At 40.7% G+C, this 21079-nt stretch overlaps 1 protein-coding gene across 6 annotated transcripts in view; it reads right to left on the bottom strand.

The window, feature by feature from the left end:
• The window catches only part of ZNF521 (zinc finger protein 521), a 317050-nt gene that overhangs the window by 34225 nt on the left and 261746 nt on the right, over positions 1 to 21079 (bottom strand). For 4 of the 6 annotated variants that reach the window (XM_066352804.1, XM_066352798.1, XM_066352801.1 and 1 more), the window contains one exon: positions 6859 to 6924. The exons of the other annotated variants lie outside the window; for them this stretch is intronic. In XM_066352804.1, the coding sequence (XP_066208901.1) occupies positions 6859 to 6924 (66 nt within the window). The remainder of the gene's footprint in view (positions 1 to 6858; positions 6925 to 21079) is intronic. 6 annotated transcript variants of the gene reach the window in all.

Below are 21079 nucleotides of genomic sequence, written 5' to 3'. Positions count from 1 at the left end.
TTACAGATATGAATTCATTTAATTCAACAACAACCCTATGTGGAAGTCTACTATTATTCCCATTTTCAGCTGAGGAAAATGAGGCCCAGGGAGTTTAAGTGACTGCTCTGACTCACAGGGACAATAATGCTAGAGAAAAAAATGTAACTTGAGGCAGTCTGAATTCGAACCCAAGCAGGTTGACTACAGGTCTGGGACCTTAGCAGAGAAACTAAAGCAAACACCAGCTACCACTGAGACCACTTATTAGGAAGAGTAAAGGGTTAGAGGCTGCAATTTAACCTGGCTTGTTATGAAGCTATACTTTTATCTTCTCTTGTTTGCAATGATTAAAAATGCCACTAAAGAACATCTGTGTCAGATATTCCAGATCCAGGGAATGAAAGACCAATTCACACTGTGGGGGTAACAAGTCTATACTTCAAAGTTATTTCCTTTCATTCAACACAACATGTGTATAAGTTCCTCACCAGTTGATATTACTGGCAACACAAAAGCCCAATTACAAAGTGAATTATTATTAGCTAACTAAGAGTAAAATCACTCTATTTGTATTCCTAATCTTTCTTCTCACACAAGTATGAGCCTTTAGAAGTAGAGGATTGGAATTTTTAAAAAGAGAAGCAAAGCACTAATTAAGCCACCCAGCACTATCTACATTTCATGAGAGATAAAAACCGACTCTGAATTTGGGTGGCAACAATGAATTCCTTGATTATAATTATGTAAGAAAGAGTTTAATTGTGCATACTGACATGACAAGGGGTTATACAAAAAGCTTTAGGGATTATATAAGATCAAGGGTTTTTCATCTGTTCTTTTCTTTTTTTTTTCTTTTAAATTTAAAAAGTTACCAAATTTTTCCAAATTTTGGATATTAAGAAACATAAGAAACACTATTTATTGTAGGGAATTGGGTCAGTAAGTTAAACAGCAGAAAGACTTGCCAAATTTAAACACTTTCTATTTCCCCAATACTGTATACCTTTACTTTGATAGTAAAACAGTAACTAAGAGTTACTGTTAATTTTATCTTTAAATCATATGTTTCACACACGAACCAAGATGTGCCCTATGGGTGTGAGCAGGTGTACCACATTTGCTCCAGAATTCTTAAACTTGCAAGAATTATTTTGTTAAGTAACATTTATAGCTTGAGTGGGTTTTCTTGGGGCTAATGACTGATTATTACACGAACATAAAGTAAATGATGCAAGTGGGATGAGCTTTAATGTGATATTTTCTTTCTTGACTACACGTATTTTATTTGAAAAAATAACAGAAGTGAAAACAAACAAAAAGATATAAGTGTATCAGTGCAAGAAAAATGCCATCAATTTTTATTTCCTATCCAAAGAACAAAGAAGTCCCATCACAAAATGTGAAGTAATCCAAATAGAGTGAATTGACTTCACAAAATGGTGACACCGAGTCATAAACTATTTCCACATTATTAGTGCAGATTTAGTTTTCCGGATTTGCACACTTTATTTGTGAAGGCACAGAGTGACAGCAAGGAGGATGACCATCAAATCCAGCCTTTTCAGGGCCCTTGACACAGTTTGAAAGCACTTTGTAATACGGAAATCATGTAGGAAGTTTTGCCTGCCTTTTATTTCTAAGTAACACAGTGAGGTCTTTGCCAACAAATAACTTTCCCTCGTTACTTTTGTAGGATAGAATAAAATATCTGAATTGTTTCACAACGAAGGACAGGTAAGCGGAAGCCAGTATGCTCCAGGCTAGCCACTGGACACGCCCACACACCTCTCCGGCCTTGTTAACTTCCCTAGGCATGTTCCCCATGCTCACCCTTGCCTGTTACCACAGGGTCAGATGGAAACTGAATGAAATGCGGGACGCAAAACGTTTTTACAACTGGTTAGCAGAATTCATTTTATATATTTTTTAATTGAAGAAGGGGGGAATAGATGGTAATAGCAAACTAAGGAAACTTATTTATAGTAAGAATTTTGAAAGTTTATCCTTACTCAGAGTCTGTGTTTAACGGATGATTAATTGTACTCTTACGCATTCTAATATTTATACTGTGTGCCTAAGAGAAATATCTCAATTTTCAAAGAATTTCCAAAAACTCTCAGTATTGCAGAATCTGGCTGGAGTGAAGCCCTGTGTCCTTTCAAAGCTGAGTTTCTCTCCTTTTTTCTTTCTATCTTGTATAAGGAAGTAAAGAACAGTAAAGAATAACTGTGGTTTTAATTTAAAGTTTAGGTTCGTGAGGTGCTGCTATCAACACCCCCAATTTCAGGTGACCTTAAGCCCGAGACTCAGGATTTTGTCCATGAAGTCTCAATTTACACTTTTCCTTATTTTCTTCTTACTTCCTAAAGGTAACAAAAGCTTTAAAAATTCAATCAAAGAAAACGTTTCTTCTCTCTGGAAAGGTAGCAGCTGACAGGAATTGGATAATATAGCCTGACTCATTTATTAAAAAGAGATTCTGAGTCAATTGATTTCATGACCATTACAATATTCCATTAACGATATAATAGGCTAATGCAACCCTATTTTTTCTTTATTAAGAGTTATAGACGGGATCTATGGATGAAACGTCTAGATTTTTCTTCCCTTTTTTTTTTTTTTTTGCTTATCTATATTCTTTCTATCATGAGCATGGTTTGCCTTTGTAGGTAACTTTGGAAATCAAAGAACAAAAACTATTAGCTTTTTTGTATCCAACTAATAAAGATTGATTACAACACTGAAATTTTGATACCGAAAAGTTAGACAGGAAACAAACATATTATGAAGTACAAAAGAAAACGCTCCTTCACTGAGCATTAGACTGAAAAGTACTCTAACCAAATATATGTGAAAACAGAAATTAGCACCGGGGAAGGCAGAAAGAAACATCAGAGTGCAGATTAATCAATGTAATTAAAGAATATGGAGTTTTCAGTATAAATCTCTCTTTCCAAAGCAAACAGAAAAACCCTCTTGTTGTATGCTGGTGGGGGGAGGGGATGAGGAGCATCCATGCGGCCAGCACTTGGTCCAGAGTCAGGAAAGGCAAGAGTGAAGCTCTCATCATTGAGCACTGGAGGCCAGCAACGTCCTGTCCTGGCCAACCACTTTAAAGCACGCCCAAAGATGGTTCGGGTATAATTAATAAATAATTTCACATGTATATAAATTTCAGCTACAATAATTATTTCCATTTACTAATCTTCATTTAAGTATGAACATTAACGTAAATAGGAATCCAGTCTACATAGAAGAGACTGATGCTAGTGTAAATATTTACTCCAATCCTAAATATTTCAAAGGACAGAGTCTGAATGCATAACGGCAATAAACCTCATCGCCTTAATTGAGAATGTGGTAGTGACTTATAAAACTATATACTATAAGAACAAAGGCTACTTCAAAGTGGAATGATCATTGCTATCTCTCCAATTTATAAAACCGGGACCAACACAAGCATTAATCAGCCAGTTTTGTAACAGAAAAATACTGGTTACCGTTTGGATGCTCCAGCACAACTCAAGTTATAAGTTCCAACATGGCAATTGTTAACCTAACACAAGACACTGACATTTCAATATAGCTCTAAACCAGAGAAACCCTGTAAGCAGCCTCCAGACTCTGTGTTCCCTGTTTATACTTCCTTTCCCTCAATAAAAACAGAAGTCTAGCGCAGCTACAAGCAAATGTTCAGTGGTTGACTTACACGTAGCTGTTATGCCAGGAATCACTGGGGGACCCCTGATATCGTCTGATCAACACTGCAGCCATTACGGAGGTCCAATGTGTAATGGTTCTCTCATTTACCCTCGAGACTGGCCAAAGGGTCCTCCAACCTCTTCCACTGCATTCATCCACAGGCTAAAGTCCAAAGACATAAATTCCTCCTGGCGCATCATCATATGGCAGGGACCCTACTCAAAAACCACTGATCTGAGTGGGAGTGAACTCTGCCCTCGAAATCCAAACACAGCATCAGATGCCCTGCAGTTGTAATTTTTCCAGTTCAAATGTGTGTACCACATATCCTCCAATATATATATTTTTTTAAATCCAAGAAAACTATGCCCTAAACCAATTTCCAACCCCCAACCCTTCCCTTTGCTTCTCCTCTTCCCTGAGTTAATTTCCAAGCACACATTTATAAGCTTGGGGTCTGAGGAGTGAGAAAGAAAAGCCATACATGACAAAACTCACCCCTCGGCTACGCTGGCTCACCCTAGAAACCAGGCGTAGAAAAATAGGCAGGCTGTACTGTAATTTGCCATGCACACAGCCATCACATCTTTCTGGGTCCACAGCGCTCAGGCCACTGTAATTTGTTGCGTTCTATACTGCACATATTTCACAACTGTAACATAAACTCACCGAGGTGCTAATTTGGCAATGGAGAATATTACTTAGGGCTCAAAGTCTGCCAGTAGATTAGTCATTAAGCCTTCCAAAATAAGGCAGAATTTCAGAATACTGATTATTGTGTGAACGTTTGCTTTGCACTGGTTAAAAAGTTCTGCCCTATTCTTTGCAACATTGTAACATGAAAACGAATGTTGCCTGAGGACCGACACTAGCACCTTCTTGGATTTTTCTCCCTGGCAACATGGGGACATCTGCCACTGCCAGTCTTCCGATGCCACACAGGAAAGGAAGATGGGTTATAAGCATGAGCCTCACAATGGGAGAGAAAGGGCATTGGAACTACTACGAGTAAATGAGCACCAGGCACGTTGATTTTGATTACTGACGTATCAAGTGCCTAGCCTTTAGGTATCTCAAGAAAAAAAAAGAAAAGGAAAATGATACACATTCCACGTCTCAGCTTATTTCAAGGAGACCGACAAGGTGCAAATCTGTGTTTTAATTCAGTTAGCACCGGTGTTTGGCCAGTGGTCTAAAGGCAACAATGCTTTTGGACTTTATAAGCAAAGCTACTGATATTGACACTGTTATTTCCCATCTTGAACTTCTCATTATCAGCAGGGCTAGAGCAGGAAACGATTCAACTGGGGTAGGCTGCATTGTACCCAGCAGATTTTGAAGAGCCCAGGGGCTGCCTAGGGCCCCATAAACATCAGCAGCTTGGAAACAAGCAGGAGGTCCAGGTGGGTCGGGATGGGAGAGGCAGGCAGTGGGATTTCAGATGCTCTGAGATGTAATATCGTCCAATTCCTTGGCTATTATTGTCGGTTCTGACTAGTAGTTATTAGAATATTCTCTTGTAGGAGAAAACACTGGAATGCTGTTGAAACAATAAACAATAAAACAAACAGCCCACTAAAAAGGTTGCTCCCTTCCCCCTGTGGGGACTTCGGAGCGATATTTTGGCACAAGTTCAGAATTAGGGAGAAGCATGTAGACTCAAGCAAGGTACCTTTCCATCCTGGCTAGTGTGTCTGTGCCCCCAGGTCTGCATCCTTCTCTTCTCTGCTTTCCTAATCTAAACAGAGGCCCCAGAGTCGAGTCTCAGAAAACACACAGTGCCAGCAAGTAACTTGAAAGGTAAAAACTTGGGCTCTGAATGTTTTCATTTAAAATGTATCAGTAAGGCACTGAAAAAAATCACTTTGAGCTCCTCTTTGCCCCCTCTCCAAGAAAAAAAGCATTCTGAACCAAGAAAAGAAGAAAGTCATACACGGATTTCTGGTTTTATTTTTTAAAGTAAAATTATGTTAGTCCAAAAGAAGGCAAAAGGGGGACAGGGTGAGAGTGAAAATTGAGACCAACTGAATCTGAAGTCCATCCTCTAGGTCTGTTTCGAAATTAAAATAGTTTAAAAAAAAAAAAAAAGCTTCCCATATAAAGCCTTGACTTAAGTATATGTCACTGTATTCCATGGAAAGGGATCCAGTTTCCTCGAAGACTTTTCTCCTTTATCTACATTCATATGCAGAAATGAAAGTAACCCTTTTTCTTTTACAAAGCTTTTCACCACCTAATCTTGAGTGCTGCTCTATTTTCTGCCTTGACATTTAGTTTGTGAGCATGTAAGGACAGTATAAAAAATTCCCTTCCATTTCCCATAGTGATCAGACACACAATATGATTGGACTTAACAGTTCCCAATTCAGTAATGCACTTCAGCTCTGGCCCTGTCCATTAAAAGTGGAGAGGTGGCAGTCCAGGACATCTTAATACCAAGAAAGTGCCAAGAGCTCAGTCTTAGTTATTCATCAATTTGTGCTACAAGTTGTTTCAGGAGGGCCAGGGCATTGGTCTGTTTTGAGCATTGATGTATGCCAAGTACCTAGAACAGTACACAGGTCATCATTGGGCCCTCAAACTTTTATTAAATGTATGGGAAATATATATTTAGCTGGTCCTACATCTGACTTCATCAGAATAAAATGCTGAGACTAACACCAAAACAATATTTATTATTTATCAGTTGAGTTTCCAAAGTTTGTTCCTTTCCTTTGTACATTAGACCCTACGCATATGACAAATTTGGACTAGCCAGTACTTTATACTGCTTGTCTCCACTATTTCCCTTAAATGATATTCAAAAGCTCTGGGAGAAAAAGCATTAACGGAGCAGCGGTCTTATCGGCCAGCTTTTCTCTGGCAAGAAACTCAGGAGTCAAAACTTAATACTTTAATTCAAGAGAAAAAATGTTATTACACATTTTATACCTGAAATACAAGAAAGAACCATATAAAACGGGCATAACTATTATTTGTCCCAAGTTACAGAGAAATATCTATATCTATATCATATATCTATAACCCACAGTTCATGTTTTAAACAATTTTTATTAATAGTTATGTATTCTTGTATCACAAAGGCCCATTCTTTGAACTATTTGGTTAAATCAGATGTATGCAATTATTTCACTCGTTGCTTACAATTTCTCTTGTTTGATATTAAATACCTACTATTATTGCCCTCACATCTGGGACTTCTGGCACTGGTGGAAGTACAGGTATATTTACCTTCGAGTACTGTACAAAAAAAAAACACAAATTGGTAAAGTTGAAAGAGGAGTGTTCATGCAGCAAAAACTAAATGTAATCTGCTTCAGAGTTAAATCTCTCGGGCAAACGTCTTCGAGAATAGAGATGGTGCAATAGTCGATATTAATTCCACACAGTGGGCCAGCAACACTGGCTACACACTGGACACTGCGCTTGTCAGGCACGTTTTCGTGTTACTGTGCTAAGTTAATGGCAAGGGTCAGGGCCTTTTCTTTCTTTTTAAAAATCTTCTTGTCATAAAGCCACTAGTTAGCTGAAAGAGAAAGTCTCCAAACACTGACAAGCTGTTTATTCTTGCTAGAAAGCAAAGCTTACTACTGCTGATGATTTTTAAAAGAAAACAACCTCCCCCCCTCCCCCCCAAAAAAACCCCAAATCAAACAAAAGAAATGAAATGAGGTGCACCAGCTTCAGTAAATGTTATGGATGTTAACAACTAGGGGGTTTTTAAAAAGTGCCCACAGGTTTAAGACAAGAAACTAGTTGGGCATTTCCAAAGCGAATGATCTTTCTAAGAAACTACATTATCGATGATTATCAAAAAGATGACATCTTTATTCCTAAACTGTGGTATTAGAATAGGGGTTCACCATAGAGCATAGGTCATATCTGCAGTAGGGCATGAGAGTAGAAAGGGGACCCAAATCTCTCAGATTTCCAAGGGACTTTATCTTCTTGCTCTTTTTGCTTGGTGGCAATACTCAGAAAATCACTAGAAGCAATGCAAAAAAAAAATCACAATACTGCACGTTGTTTGCAAATGACTCACATTTTATTGTTCTACTGGTGTGACCTTAGAAACTTGGCCTTGAAGAATAAAAAAAAAGGTAATGGAGCAATAAACGCAATAAGATTTCTAAAAACAGTTTACTGGAAATGTGCTGTGAAACTTGAATTCTTCTAATCAAACGATGCCACCCCTTAGAGAAATTTTCCTGTGCATTATTAAAGTGATATACTGCAGTACTAGTTAGAGCTCCATAACCTTTAAATTGCCTGATTGTAATTAAGGCCACTAGTTTTATTTAGGAAGGTTCAAGGAGGCTCAATTTAAGTTGGCTTAACTAGTGTGAATTTAATGTCACGCTGCCAGAAGGCAGAGGAGCCGCACTCCGGCCTGGCTGTTCCCTGGCATGTGCGACTGTGGGGTCATGAATTCTAAATGAAGCCCAGATTTAAAGAAACTACAGATATCAGGAAGTAGCTGGATATGTGCAAGTACACATCTTCACGTGTGCAAATGTACATCATTCATTCATTCATTCATTCACCCATTATACTGCCAGTCCAGTTTCTTAATATGGGAATTGCAATACATCGAATTATTTAGAGTGTGGGTAGAAGAGGTTTATAATTATTATATTAAGCCATAATGATCGCTTTCATGGAAAATGCGGGGCTTAAGGTTCTGTCCAATCAACGTTAATATTTTAAAATGAAAGTTGTAAAGGCAGGAATGTTTTTTTGAAATTATAAAAGACATTCTGAGAAGGAAAATTTATGGTGAGGAATATGGAGAGAAAATAAAAGGGTACTTTTTGGACAGGCCCCTAAATAGAGTGCTGAGATTAATACATAAACTTCATTGAAAGGGCAGCAAATCGGCCCTGGCCGGTTGGCTCAGCGGTAGAGCGTCGGGCCTAGCGTCGGGCCTAGCGTGCGGAGGACCCGGGTTCAATTCCCGGCCAGGGCACACAGGAGAAGCGCCCATTTGCTTCTCCACTCCGCCGCGCTTTCCTCTCTGTCTCTCTCGTCCCCTCCCGCAGCCAAGGCTCCATTGGAGCAAAGATGGCCCGGGCGCTGGGGATGGCTCCTTGGCCTCTGCCCCAGGCGCTAGAGTGGCTCTGGTCACCGCAGAGCGACGCCCCAGAGGGGCAGAGCATCGCCCCCTGGTGGGCAGAGCGTCGCCCCCTGGTGGGCGTGCCGGGTGGATCCCGGTCCGGCGCATGCGGGAGTCTGTCTGACTGTCTCTCCCTGTTTCCAGCTTCAGAAAAATGAAAAAAAAAAAAAAAAAAAAAGAAAAAGAAAGGGCAGCAAATCAAGGACTGAACACGAAAGCGGAGAGAAAGTGAAGGAACTCAGTGCACAGAGCAGCAGCAAAGGGTAGCAGCAGAAAGAAAGCGGTTAAGGATTTGACCCACGTTCAAAATTTTGCTGGATGGGAGCTCAGAAGCATTCATCTCTGAATAGAAGGCTGGCAGTTTTCTGTGGCTCCAATGGCAATAATGATAAATGAATTTCTTTACAGCCAAGTGGTTCAAGCCGCCAACTACGTAACCACGATGTAATTAATAACAATAAGCAAATAAAGAGAACAGTGGGTTACAACTATAAGGTGTCAAAATATATTAGCAAAGGAAAAAAAAACCTGCAACACACATAAAAGAAAAATAAATACAGAGTATGAATCAATGTAGAGTTTCTTTTTCCAGACCGTATCTTGGATTAAGCTTTTATGCTTGAAAGAAGATAGAGGGTGACATAAAACTACTATAAGGTGATTACCATCCCTCCCAAAACAAGTAACATTCCCAAATGCTGAGAGAAAGCTGGGACACGATATGGGAAGCACTGTGAAGGCATGGGAGGGCTTATCCTTTCACTAGGAACTATTCTAATAAATGCCTTAGGAAGCTGTATTTGTTGGTGCAAGTATTGTCAAAGATCCCAGATCATTGTGGTTTTTCATGTAAAATGAAGGAGAAGCAATAAACTAGGAATGCGTAGGAAAAAGAAAGGGTAAATGTTATATATTTAGCTAAACACTGGAATATTAGATACAGGTTAGAAGGGGCTTAGGGGATGGTCCAATTAACTCTGGGCTTGTTCAAAAGATGAGGAAACTGCGACGAAGTAATAACCGACGCACTCAGCATGGCAAAGTATTTTGGTCATGGCTAGTACCAGGATTCAGGGATCCTAAATCCAATACTATACAGTTCTACCGAACCCTCACTTAAAAAAAGTTTCCTACCTATTAAGTGGAACAATTTCAGTTATCAGTTAAGCAAAGCAAAAGTTACTGTTTTCCTAGATGGCTTATTGACACGTAAGGAGTTACTCATATTTCCATGGCGTCTGGTCATTCCTTTGCTACCTGTCAAGACAAAGCCGGAATTCCTTCCAGTCCACTTCATCTCCTAGTTCCTAAGTCTACTTAGGAACTGCTTATCTAATTCTCTCTTGCCCTTGTGAAAGCACTCCTCTCCGCTCAGGAAAGCAGAGCCTGAGCTAACCTGCAGCACTCGTTGGTAATGGAAATTCCCCATATCTCCAGATTGTGCTGAGGAGCAAGGAACACAGTTCCAGGTAAAGCACTTTGGTCTAAGCTGTCAATCTGAAAGTAACACTCATGACTATACAACTTCTGACAGAGAAGGCAACCATGACTGAACCATGAGAGAAGCTGATGCCTTCTCTCAATGGCAATAACCCAATGATTTGGTTCAGCTATCACCCTGTGGAAACTGGGCTTGAGCTCTCCTTTATGGAATTATAATATTCTCCTGTAGTTAATTCTGCTTCTTTAAGTGCCTGAATCATTCCCTGATATGTTACCAAATTGAGTATTTGGGAAGAAACTGGACATATCCCTAAGTGTGTGGTTTACTGAAAAGGTAACTCCATACCTATGTATGGAAAATAGTTTAGTTCAATATGTTCATAACCTACTTTCCTCTCTTGGGCATCATTCTGGACACACCAGCACATCTAGACTGTAGGATGAAGCTGAGATGTTACTGGCATATCAATGAGTCATATTCATTTCTATTGTCTTCTGTCTGTTTCCTGTCAGTCAAGGTAAGTGAGTTATTATCTACTAAAATGGGGAAAAGGAAGGAGAGAGGAAGGGGGAGAGGGACAGAGAGAGAGGAAAGGAGGGAGGGAAGGAGAGAGGGACAGAAGAATGAAGAAAGGAAGGTCACAAAATATATACTGTATATTGTAACAAAGATTTCTTTCTTACTTCTATTTAGCTTGGAAGTAACAGTCAACAGGCAGATATTCCTAGGTGTCTTGTTAGGTCAAAAACCAATGCTAAGGACGATGAAACAGATCTAACAAAAACCATGGATTAGTTAATAAGTGTATCTATTAAATGAAGAATGAGACATAATAATTAAGGCTAGATCTTTCTCGGACAACCATTCCTCATATTACCTTCTGTAAAGCTATTAAATATTTCTAAGACTATAATGCCAAATAATAAAAATGCTTTGGGCACAATAAATTTTTAATCCCATCTTTATAACAATATTTCAAAAACCCGAACCTGCTCATTCAAGATGCATTTTAAAAATTTAAATACTGTATACTGTGTCAATATACAAAGACTGATAATTTCCTAACACAAAAGGAAATCTATTGAGAAAAATGTCACTAAAATATCTGTCAATGGCTTTAAACATTTTATTTATTGAAATGCTCTACTTCGCACCTGCCTGGTATGTGACGCAAATAGCATAGAATTCCAATGCTGTCTAAACAATCTAAGTAGAAATTTGATTCTTACAACTAGAAAGTTTATGTCTTTTCTGAAAGCAAATCATTTTAAGCTCACTTGTCAATTTCATCCTTGGTATAGAAAAACACAAACTAGTCCAGGGTGAAAGGTGACCTAGGGTGATGACATGGCCTCCGATTCTTCCTTTGCTTCTGAAAAGCAGTGGCCGTGTTTGGTTTCTTAAAGACAGAGATTAGCATGCGAGTTTTTATACTTAACAATCTGGAGAGAAGTAAATAGTTTGTATAGTTTTGCGGGATAGTAATTGTTGGGTAAGCTAAAAGGCCAGCAGTTATATAGAAGGCAGCAGTGAATGCTCTCCTTTCTCTAACACTGGAGGAAAGACAGTTTAGAAATTACAATGAGTGGAGAAATACATATTAGCATGTACAGAAAGGAATGAAATAAATGTTTAGTATATTTTCAACCATCCACAAGAACTGACTACGCATGGATACTAATATAATTAGAGAAAAATAGATTAGTATTTAGTAACAAAATAAATTTTCTTCTCTAGAATAGGAAGAGAAGTTTCCTTAATCAAAATTGGCCCAGGTTATTTCAAAGAATTAAAAATAGAGTAAAATCTCAGTGAATTACACGTAACTATGACCATCTGTCAGAATACACTTACAGTGAGAACATGATTGATGAAGAAGTGCTAGCTTGGCATCTGGGTCCCACTGGCCCATTTTGAGCCTTGTCACTCTACCTAGTGGCACCCAGAATACAGGTGGACGCCTCCTCGAAAGGGAACAACATGAGAGAGAAGAAGAAGGCAATCAAGTGATACACAGAGAACCTAGAATCGAGGCATCTCTCTTTTGAAAGGAATATTAGAAATTCTGTCTTAAAATGATAACAGCAGAGAAATTTTAAATGAAAGCCGTCACTGTGGCCTTAACTCACCCGATTAGGTCTACATATTACCTCATCTACTGTAGAAGATCATTCTTTGTGTTTAGGCCAACATGATTTTTAAGCACAAGAAGTTGAATGAAGTGTCTAACACTAGCGATTTTCAACCTTTTCATCTCACGGCACACATAAGCTAATTAGTAAAGTCTGTGGCGCACCAAAAAAATATATTTTTTGCCAATCTGTATTGACTGTTGTCATTATTTTATTTGACAATCTAAGCGAAAAGAGGTCAGTGCCCCACACTAAATAGGTAGTGCATGTTTTAAAAATCTGTGGCATTCAGTGTGCCCTGGCACACCGGTTGAAAATCACTGGTCTACACAATTCAAACTCAGGCCTTCCTCTTTTTTGAAATCCCCACAATAAGGAGGCTCTTATCATTACTAAAACTATTAAAATGGTACATTTTCCTCTCATTATCTCTACCTGAGCATGGTTATAAATATAACAATTCCTTATCTTTACATAGCATTTCTCAATGATCAAAATGTCTGGTATGGGTTTATATGCCTGGATTGGCAGTTAATCTGCTTGGAAACTTAGATGGGTTCACGGTAACCCAAATCCTAGGAAGAGCTTGATAGGTCAGTTGGGCTCGAACCTGGGTCTAGGCTATAGATTACGGGGAAGAGAAAAACTAAATTTTAATGTGAAACCAAATTTTTAGGTAAATAATCTACAATCCTTAGTTGACTGGGTCCCTGATAAGAGATCACCCGGCAGCTTGTGCTGATAATGTGTGTTTAGTTAAGGCAATGGGTCACATGAAGGGGAAGAATTAGAAAAATGTACTTCCAGCACAGACCTTTCTGATCATCTTAATGAATTTGAAAATAATAACCTAAAAAAAAAAAAAAAAGCATCATCTGTTTGGTCTTAAACCTTAAAAGGACACTAAAATAAACCATTAAGACTGAGTTGAAAACTTGGCATTCCAACAGCTGACTGATTCATGAAGAAATATCGTATTTCAAATTTTCTGGTATGGGTAAGAAAAACCAATATGATTCATTTTATTAACTAAATCTGTTTTTAAAGACCAAAAAAAAAAAAAAAAAGTCATTATTTTCAAACTGTGTGCAAGAAGGCAGAATCATTTGTTTCCCAACAAATGGAACCAGTTACAAGGCCGTTTTCTCGTCCTCATGTGGAGAGTTTTATACAGACTGTTAAACAGAACTTACTGAGTTGATTTGGAAACTACCAAGAAAACCATATACTCTACAGCTCAAATGATTGGAGTTAACACAAACAAACAAACCCTCCCTGGCCCCCAGAAATGTAAATAAAAAGTTAGATTTCCCTGTACTACATTTGATTGCATTAATTGATGTTTAAAAAAAAATCTGTTGAAAATAAAGCCCAGCAGTAGCATTTTTCTTTCCTAAATCACAATAGCAGCACATTACAAACATTACCAAAAGGTCCCCTGGCACGACTGTAAAGTTCCACTCTGGCAGTAAACTGCATCTACTGTGTTCTCCATTTTCATCTGTACCCTCCCAAATATGTGAGCAAACGGGTCACAAATGCAATTAAGCCTCCTTGCACATTGATTAAATATTAATTTTCAAGCATACTTAGAAAATGACTGGTCAGCCACTAAAAAAAACAAATTTTATTCCAAAGTAAGGTTTGCCATCTGAATGCTGGCGGGCCTTCCCTGCATCCAGTTCTGTAATCTGTCATGTCTCCACTGTCACGGGAAGCGGCTTCCACAGCGGGAGGAATATTCCTCGTGTGTGTGGCACACACTTGGTAGGCCTAGCATACTAGCAAATATAGACCTCTACTGGAGGCTTAAATTGACTTACACTGGAGCAGATAGAAGAGAGAGTATTTATAAAGTCTGTCTTACCCTGCATGGTGGTAGAGGGATTGTAAAAACTCAGGCTTTGCAACCATTCAGTGGTGGGTGGGGTGCCTGGCCTTGCCACTAACACACTGTGTAATCTGACATACATTCTTTAACCTCACCTTAGCCGAACCATGTATCTAGCCCAGGGGTCCCCAAACTTTTTACACAGGGGGCCAGTTCACTGTCCCTGAGACCGCTGGAGGGCCAGACTATAAAAAAACTATGAACAAATCCCTATGCACACTGCACATATCTTATTTTAAAAGTAAAAAAAACAAAACAGGAACAAATACAATATTTAAAATAAAGAACAAGTAAATTTAAATCAACAAACTGACCAGTATTTCAATGGGAACTATGGGCCTGCTTTTGGCTAATGAGACGGTCAATATGCTCCTCTCACTGACCACCAATGAAAGAGGTGCCCCTTCCGGAAGTGCGGTGGGGGCCGGATAAATGTCCTCAGGGGGCCGCATGTGGCCCGTGGGCCGTAGTTTGGGGACCCCTGCTCTAGCCAATGGGGCTACCAGTTGCCTATATCACATGGCTGAGAAGTGACTCAGTCAAGATAATCTATATCAAGTGTCTGGCACAATGCTTGGTGTATGGTAAGTACCCTGTAAAGAGCAGTTATTTATTATTATTAGTAGTAGTGGTATTAGTATTAGTATTTATTTGTATTTTTCTGAAGTGAGAAGCAGGAGGCAGAGAGACGAACTCCCACACGTGCCCTACCGTGATCCACCCATAGAGCCCACTAGGGGGCATTTCTCCATTGTACCCGGAGCCATTCTAGCTCCTGAGGTGGAGGTCATGGAGCCACCCTCAGTGCTGGTCCAACTTTGCTCCAACGGAGCCTTGGCTGCAGGAGGGGAAGAGAGAGACAGAGAGGAAGGAGAGGGGGAGGGGTGGAGAAGCAAATGGGCGTTTCTCCAGTGTGCCCTGGCCGGGAATCGAACCCGGGATTTCCACATGCCAGGCCGACGCTCTACTGCTAAGCCTACTGGCCAGGGCAGTTTTTTTTGTTGTTGTTGTTGTTATTAAATGTGAAACAAATGTTTGCTTCATTTGTTGAAATGTATCAAATGTTTTTACTCTTTAAGAGCTCATTTATTGATTTTGCTTCTCTTTGTTTCTCCCCCTCATCTCCACAGAGGAGAAACAGAGAGGGAAGGAGCAGAAGCAGCAAGAGGTCATGGGGCAGAGACGACCGCCTGGCTCAGTCTATTGAGACACAAGAGAGTGAGGGCCCATCAGCTGCACAGAAGCTGCTTTCTCCTCCACGGTCAGCTCCGTCTGCTACCCCAAAGCAGCTCTGGCTGTGGCAGGACTGGAGAGTAGAGCTGAGACAGTGGCCACAAGGGCAGAAACACGGAGACTGTTCCGAGCAATGCAGTGGGCGGGGCTGGGCAGGGCAGCTCGGCCTCCAGGAAGAGTTGGCCTGACTCTCAGGCTCCCCTGCTCCCAGACATTGGCAGGGCTGTCAAGAACAGCAGTGGTCAGACTCCTAGACATGTGGATTCTTTGGGAAAGTCCAGTAGAGCGCTTTTAAACTTAACCCAGACATTTACGAGGAAATCTCAGCATATGGTAAAATGTTAAACTTGAAAACAATACCCAGAAGATGTGAATGCTGTTAAATTATCCACTTTTGAAAATCTTTTCCTCTCAAGGCATTAACAATATCGGTTATTTTCCCCCCTCATCCTCCTCAACCCAATTGGGTGCACCTGCGTGTCAGCAGGGAGGAAGGCTAATGCTGACACAATCTCTGTATTTGTTGGTATGACACAGAACACGTGTTCAGAAATGAGGAAGAGTACAGCTTGAATGAAAAAGAACTGTCACACCTTTGGCTGTTTGTTGCTCTAGCCCAGGGGTCCCCAAACTTTTTACACAGGGGACCAGTTCACTGTCCCTCAGACCGTTGGAGGGCCACCACATACAGTGCTCCTCTCACTGACCACCAATGAAAGAGGTGCCCCCTCTGGAAATGCGGCAGGGGGCCAGATAAATGGCTTCAGGGGGCTGCATGCGGCCCACAGGCCGAAGTTTGGGAACACCTGCTCTAGCCCAAGACCTCAGCCAAGCCTCTTCCCCAAATTCAGAATTAATTTCTCCACTGAACGCCTACCACACTATATAGGACTCTTAGGACATTTATCACCTTGTCTTCCTAGTGAGGAAGGAAGGGAGGAGACAGACTTGTGAAGCCACTGTGTTGTAAAGGATGTTGAGTCCATGCATGGACTGGGTAGAACTAGATGGCTGGCCCATCTCTCTATCCCAATTTAACAGTTAACCAAACAGAGCTTTTCAAATTCCTGTCAGCCCTCTAGCAGTGACGTGTCTCATGGCTTAGGTTTCTTACTTGTGATCAGCCCAAAAGTTAAAAAATAAAAGCAACTGTGTGTTTAGCTTTGTCCTCTATATTTATTTCCAATTAAAAATACTATTTTCCCTTTTCTAGTAGGGCCTCCTTACTGCCCACTAGTGTTCTGGTCGACTTTATTTTCTCTGGACAAGCAGTCAAACAGCCCCCAGCCCTGCCCTGTGCTCTACAACTGGCTGTTACTATTTCCCAGGTGGGGGCCTCCACTGAGTCCTCCCTACAAACTTTATTTAACATTCTTCAGCCTCAAGTAGAAAGAATGGTACTTAGTAAAAATAACAGTCTTACTGAGTCCTCCAATGGTAGTGCAATCTATTTGTGCCCCACTGTCCCTCCTAATCTATGGGCAATCACCATTTTCTTTGTTTAGAACGCCACTCCATTGTCACGTACAGAAATTGGAAAATATCAGAAGTCACTGAGTTTGAAAAATTCCAAGGACTAGTCTGATTTCAAAAACCCAAATACCTTATAATAGTTGCTAGGGGGGAAAATCCATTTTAGAAATCCAGGTGGAAATATGTGCATTGGTTATCCGCCCTATATGAGCCTCTAACGACCTTTATTCTGTTAACTGACTTCTTTTGTGTGTGACCAGCGTTTGCAGTCAAAGGGACACCCCTGGGCAGGTGATAACAGGAGCAGATAAGAAGGAGGCACACAGCGCCCTGTGGGCCAGTGCGGTGCTTCTCCTTGTGTGCAGGGGCCAAACTGCCCATTCATTAGCTGCTGCCACTCTCACTTTCCGAGGCACAGACTCCGGTCTTCAGATCAGCGCTGAATTCCCTGCCTCTAAGAAGAGCACAGATGTCAGGCGAGTCTGACCCAATATCTGGCAGATTAGATGCTGTTTACTTTCCTAAGCCCCAGGTTTTAGTGCATCTCGAGCCGAGGCCGTGGGATTCTTGCGTGGCCCTCTTTGTTGGGGGGGAAGTAACGGAATGCACAGCAGACCCGCAAAGGACTGGAGCCCACAGCCACACATCTGTGCTCAGCGAGGGCTGCTGCTTTCCCTGGGAAGCTCCCCTAAAGGACAAAAGGTCCAGACTGCTTCTCTGCAAACTGCATCTGCAGGAGGTGCCGGCCTCCTGGAACCGCCGGGCATGCCTTGGCACACCCTGCCCGTCCTCTTCGAAAAACAGTCTTTGTATGGAATTAAATTAATAAATAAGTGCGTGCATACATATATGCATGCATACATACAAATATGAAATGAATCTCTTTAATAATCTGGAGAGATCACCTCAGCTCGCGAAGAGGCGGTCGTTAGGGGCCTGTGACAAAGGAGCCTTTGGGTTTTCTCCTTACCTTTGATCTGCATTATGAAATGTTAATGTCCACCCCACCAGCACCCCTTCCAGAAACACACACTTTCTCAGAAGGCTTACCCCTGCCCACTGCAACTTCCACTCAGATCCCCCATTTATATTTAAGTGCTGGCTTTGAGCTTATGCCCAGAAGCTCTGACATTTTTAAACAGGGCTAGCTAAACGGCTAAATAAAATTTATTGATGATAAAGAGCACAGCTGAGATTAAATTGTGGCAATTTAATAATAAACACACTCCCATCCTGTGCATCTTGACATTATGCCTATACTCTCATGTGTGAAACTTAACTCCGAGTGTTTTGTCTGTAACAGGTAATGGGGGGGGGGAGTGTCCGTGGAATCTATAATTTTGTGTTGATTAGGTACGAAAGAGCCACAAGCACATATTTTGATATCTATATTAATAGCCTGTTCATGTCTAACTGCAAAACTTGGTTACACTTCTTTCACCATCTTTGCCCAAGACAGACCAGTAAACACAATTCCTCTCTCTATAATTAGCCTTTTCTCTGAGGGCCCTGAAGTAAGTCTGCATGCCGTAGATTTAATATCCAGTGCTATATCCATATGTGCTGCCCTTGCCTGGTCCCAGAGCATATAAACTCCCCTATTAGCAGCCTTGACTGCTTAATTATGCAGATTTTTTTTGTACCCGCCTGCCTGTAAAATTACTGTGTCTAACCTTTTTTTTTTTCTTTTCCTCTTTGCACCATGCTGGCCATTCTAATGAAATCGGCATAGGGGAAAGGGCCTGATTTGCAGTTATGGAGGCTGGATCGCACTGGCAATCTGTCCTTAGTGGGAGTTACAAAAGAAGTCAAATGCCTTCATCTGGTTCTACCCTATCATCCCCAAGGTGATTGAGTTCACTTCCCGATGCTTCCCAAGTTTTCCTCGGGCTGTCCAATCAGCACGTCCACCAGGGAGCCCAGCCTAGCTTGCAACAGTCTCTGTATCTAGTTACAGCCCCACCAGGGACAGTCAACCATCCACCCCCAAGCCTTCAGATGAAAACCTTTTCTAACAAGGCCGCCCAGCGCCAATGAAATAACACACATCTGCATATCCACTGGGTCCCATGTTTCTTGTGCTCATGGATTATGTATCTTGCAGCCTCTAATAAAGAAATGCAGTTCTTTGTTTAATGTTTATCTTGTGCTTGTTAAGCAAATGCTAATGTTGTATCAGAATGCTTTAGTGCTATTTGGGTTTTTGGTGATTTACTACAAGACAATCTGCTGTGAAGTAAATTTAGAGAGAGGGAGAAAAGGGGAAAAAACATTCTGGTTGAAATGGAGAAAAAGAAAAAGGTTTGACAGGAGAATCAAGGAAAAGGGAACGAGAGTGTGGGGAGAATGAAGAAGTGGGAACGCCCTCGAGAGACAGGGCAAAGCCGGAGACAGACGCACAGGTGGATGGAGGGACTGCCGTTCACAGACACACAGACACAGACTCAGGTCGGGCTGTGGGGGGAGGGGCAGGGCCTTTTATCACCACCACCCCCCCCTTGCCCCAGGCTGACACGAAACCAGTACAATTTCCAAAAGGGATGAGATAACTTCCCCTTTAGTGATAAGGTAAACAGTGTCCTGAAGGGTAAACAGAAAATAAAGCCTTTTTTGTTGTGTTGTCTGCCTTTGTGTCCTGATGGTTAGTACTGTGCACTGTTATTCACAGACCACAGGGAAACCCTAAATGTAATTGTTCATGCCTAGCTCTGCTAGAAATAGACAAAAATCATCAGAACCTCCCTCCTCCCAACTTCAGGGAGAGGTGGGGGCTGGTGGAAAAGAAAAGAAAGGGGGGGGGGGGGTGGCAGCTTGAAAGCTGATGAATGAATGCCCTTTATTTATCCTTTGGCAAGATGGGCTATGGATATCCACAGTGCAGCCTTTCCCCCTGCTTCCCACTGTCTGCAGGAAAGGGGAGGTCATTTTCATAGCAAAAGACCACACAGTTCCACCCGATTCACATTTTTGACAGGAGGGTCAAAATGCCATTCTCTAAGAGTAAAATGGAGAGAACTGTATGTTTTATAATTATAGTTATCATTTGTTCACAAATTGTGAGGTTAATGAGGTCTTAGATTTCTGTGTTTTACATTATACAAACTAATTGATAAGAGATAATGATCTCACAATGTATACAATTATCCAATCATTATGCTGTACACCTGAAGCTAATATAATGTTATATGCCATTACATCTCAAAAGAAAAAGATAACGAGGGAAAGAATAGAAAGTGGTAAGATAAGGAAGGATTTTGCTCAGGAAGTGTACTTGTCTTTCCCTTTTATTCCTGTCTGCATGTCACAAACTAAATCAATAAATTTCCAAAAGGATTAAAAAAACCCCACACCTCTAAGTGGATAAATGAAAAGCAAACACCTCCCATACAGATTCACACTCTGTCAAGTGAAAATTACATCCACACAGAAGAATGCCATGTTAGCTTTCTTCTTAGGTAAACATCTCTATCCTTAACACACTGTAGAGGCTGAGGATAAATTTAGTCTTCATGATTAATGCAATTAATTATAAGTACTCTGGGTTTTCTTTTAATTACCCCAATGATGTCACAGGTTTTCATTAAAACTGTTACTTACCTGCTTCAGAAAATATATATTGCACTTAATTCTTTTCTTTCCTAAACACATTTTTTAAAAAAATATTTGCTTCCCCTTTAAATTTATTTTTCCTCTGAACATTCATTTTATTAACAAATTGGCTGTTTTCTAATGTAGTGTGATTCATACAAAGAGGCTGAACTCAAAGCTCTGAATAGGCCAATGGGACACAGTAGAACAGACAGCGAAGACATCCATTTGCTCTGTGAGTAACTGTGAATCTAAAGTCTGGGATTCTCAAAAGTACTGCCTCTTAAGTCATCTAGGGCTCACTATAGAAACTGAAGCTTAATTACTACCAGTGGGTTGACTTGAGGATGTGACACTTGTTCTGTGGGGTCTGATCAGAAAGAATCAACTTCTTCCCGTGATTTCATTTCGGTAAATAACATGACCACAACAGACTTCATTTAGTCTCAAAGCAAATCCTACTGCTGAAAGGTCTCTCTTTCCATTTTCTTAGTCACTTAGTCCCCATTGGGGGCTATTAT

Source organism: Saccopteryx leptura, chromosome 11, assembly GCF_036850995.1.
Source record: "Saccopteryx leptura isolate mSacLep1 chromosome 11, mSacLep1_pri_phased_curated, whole genome shotgun sequence".
Lineage (NCBI taxonomy): Eukaryota > Metazoa > Chordata > Mammalia > Chiroptera > Emballonuridae > Saccopteryx > Saccopteryx leptura.
This window is presented reverse-complemented; position numbering and strand designations above follow the sequence as displayed.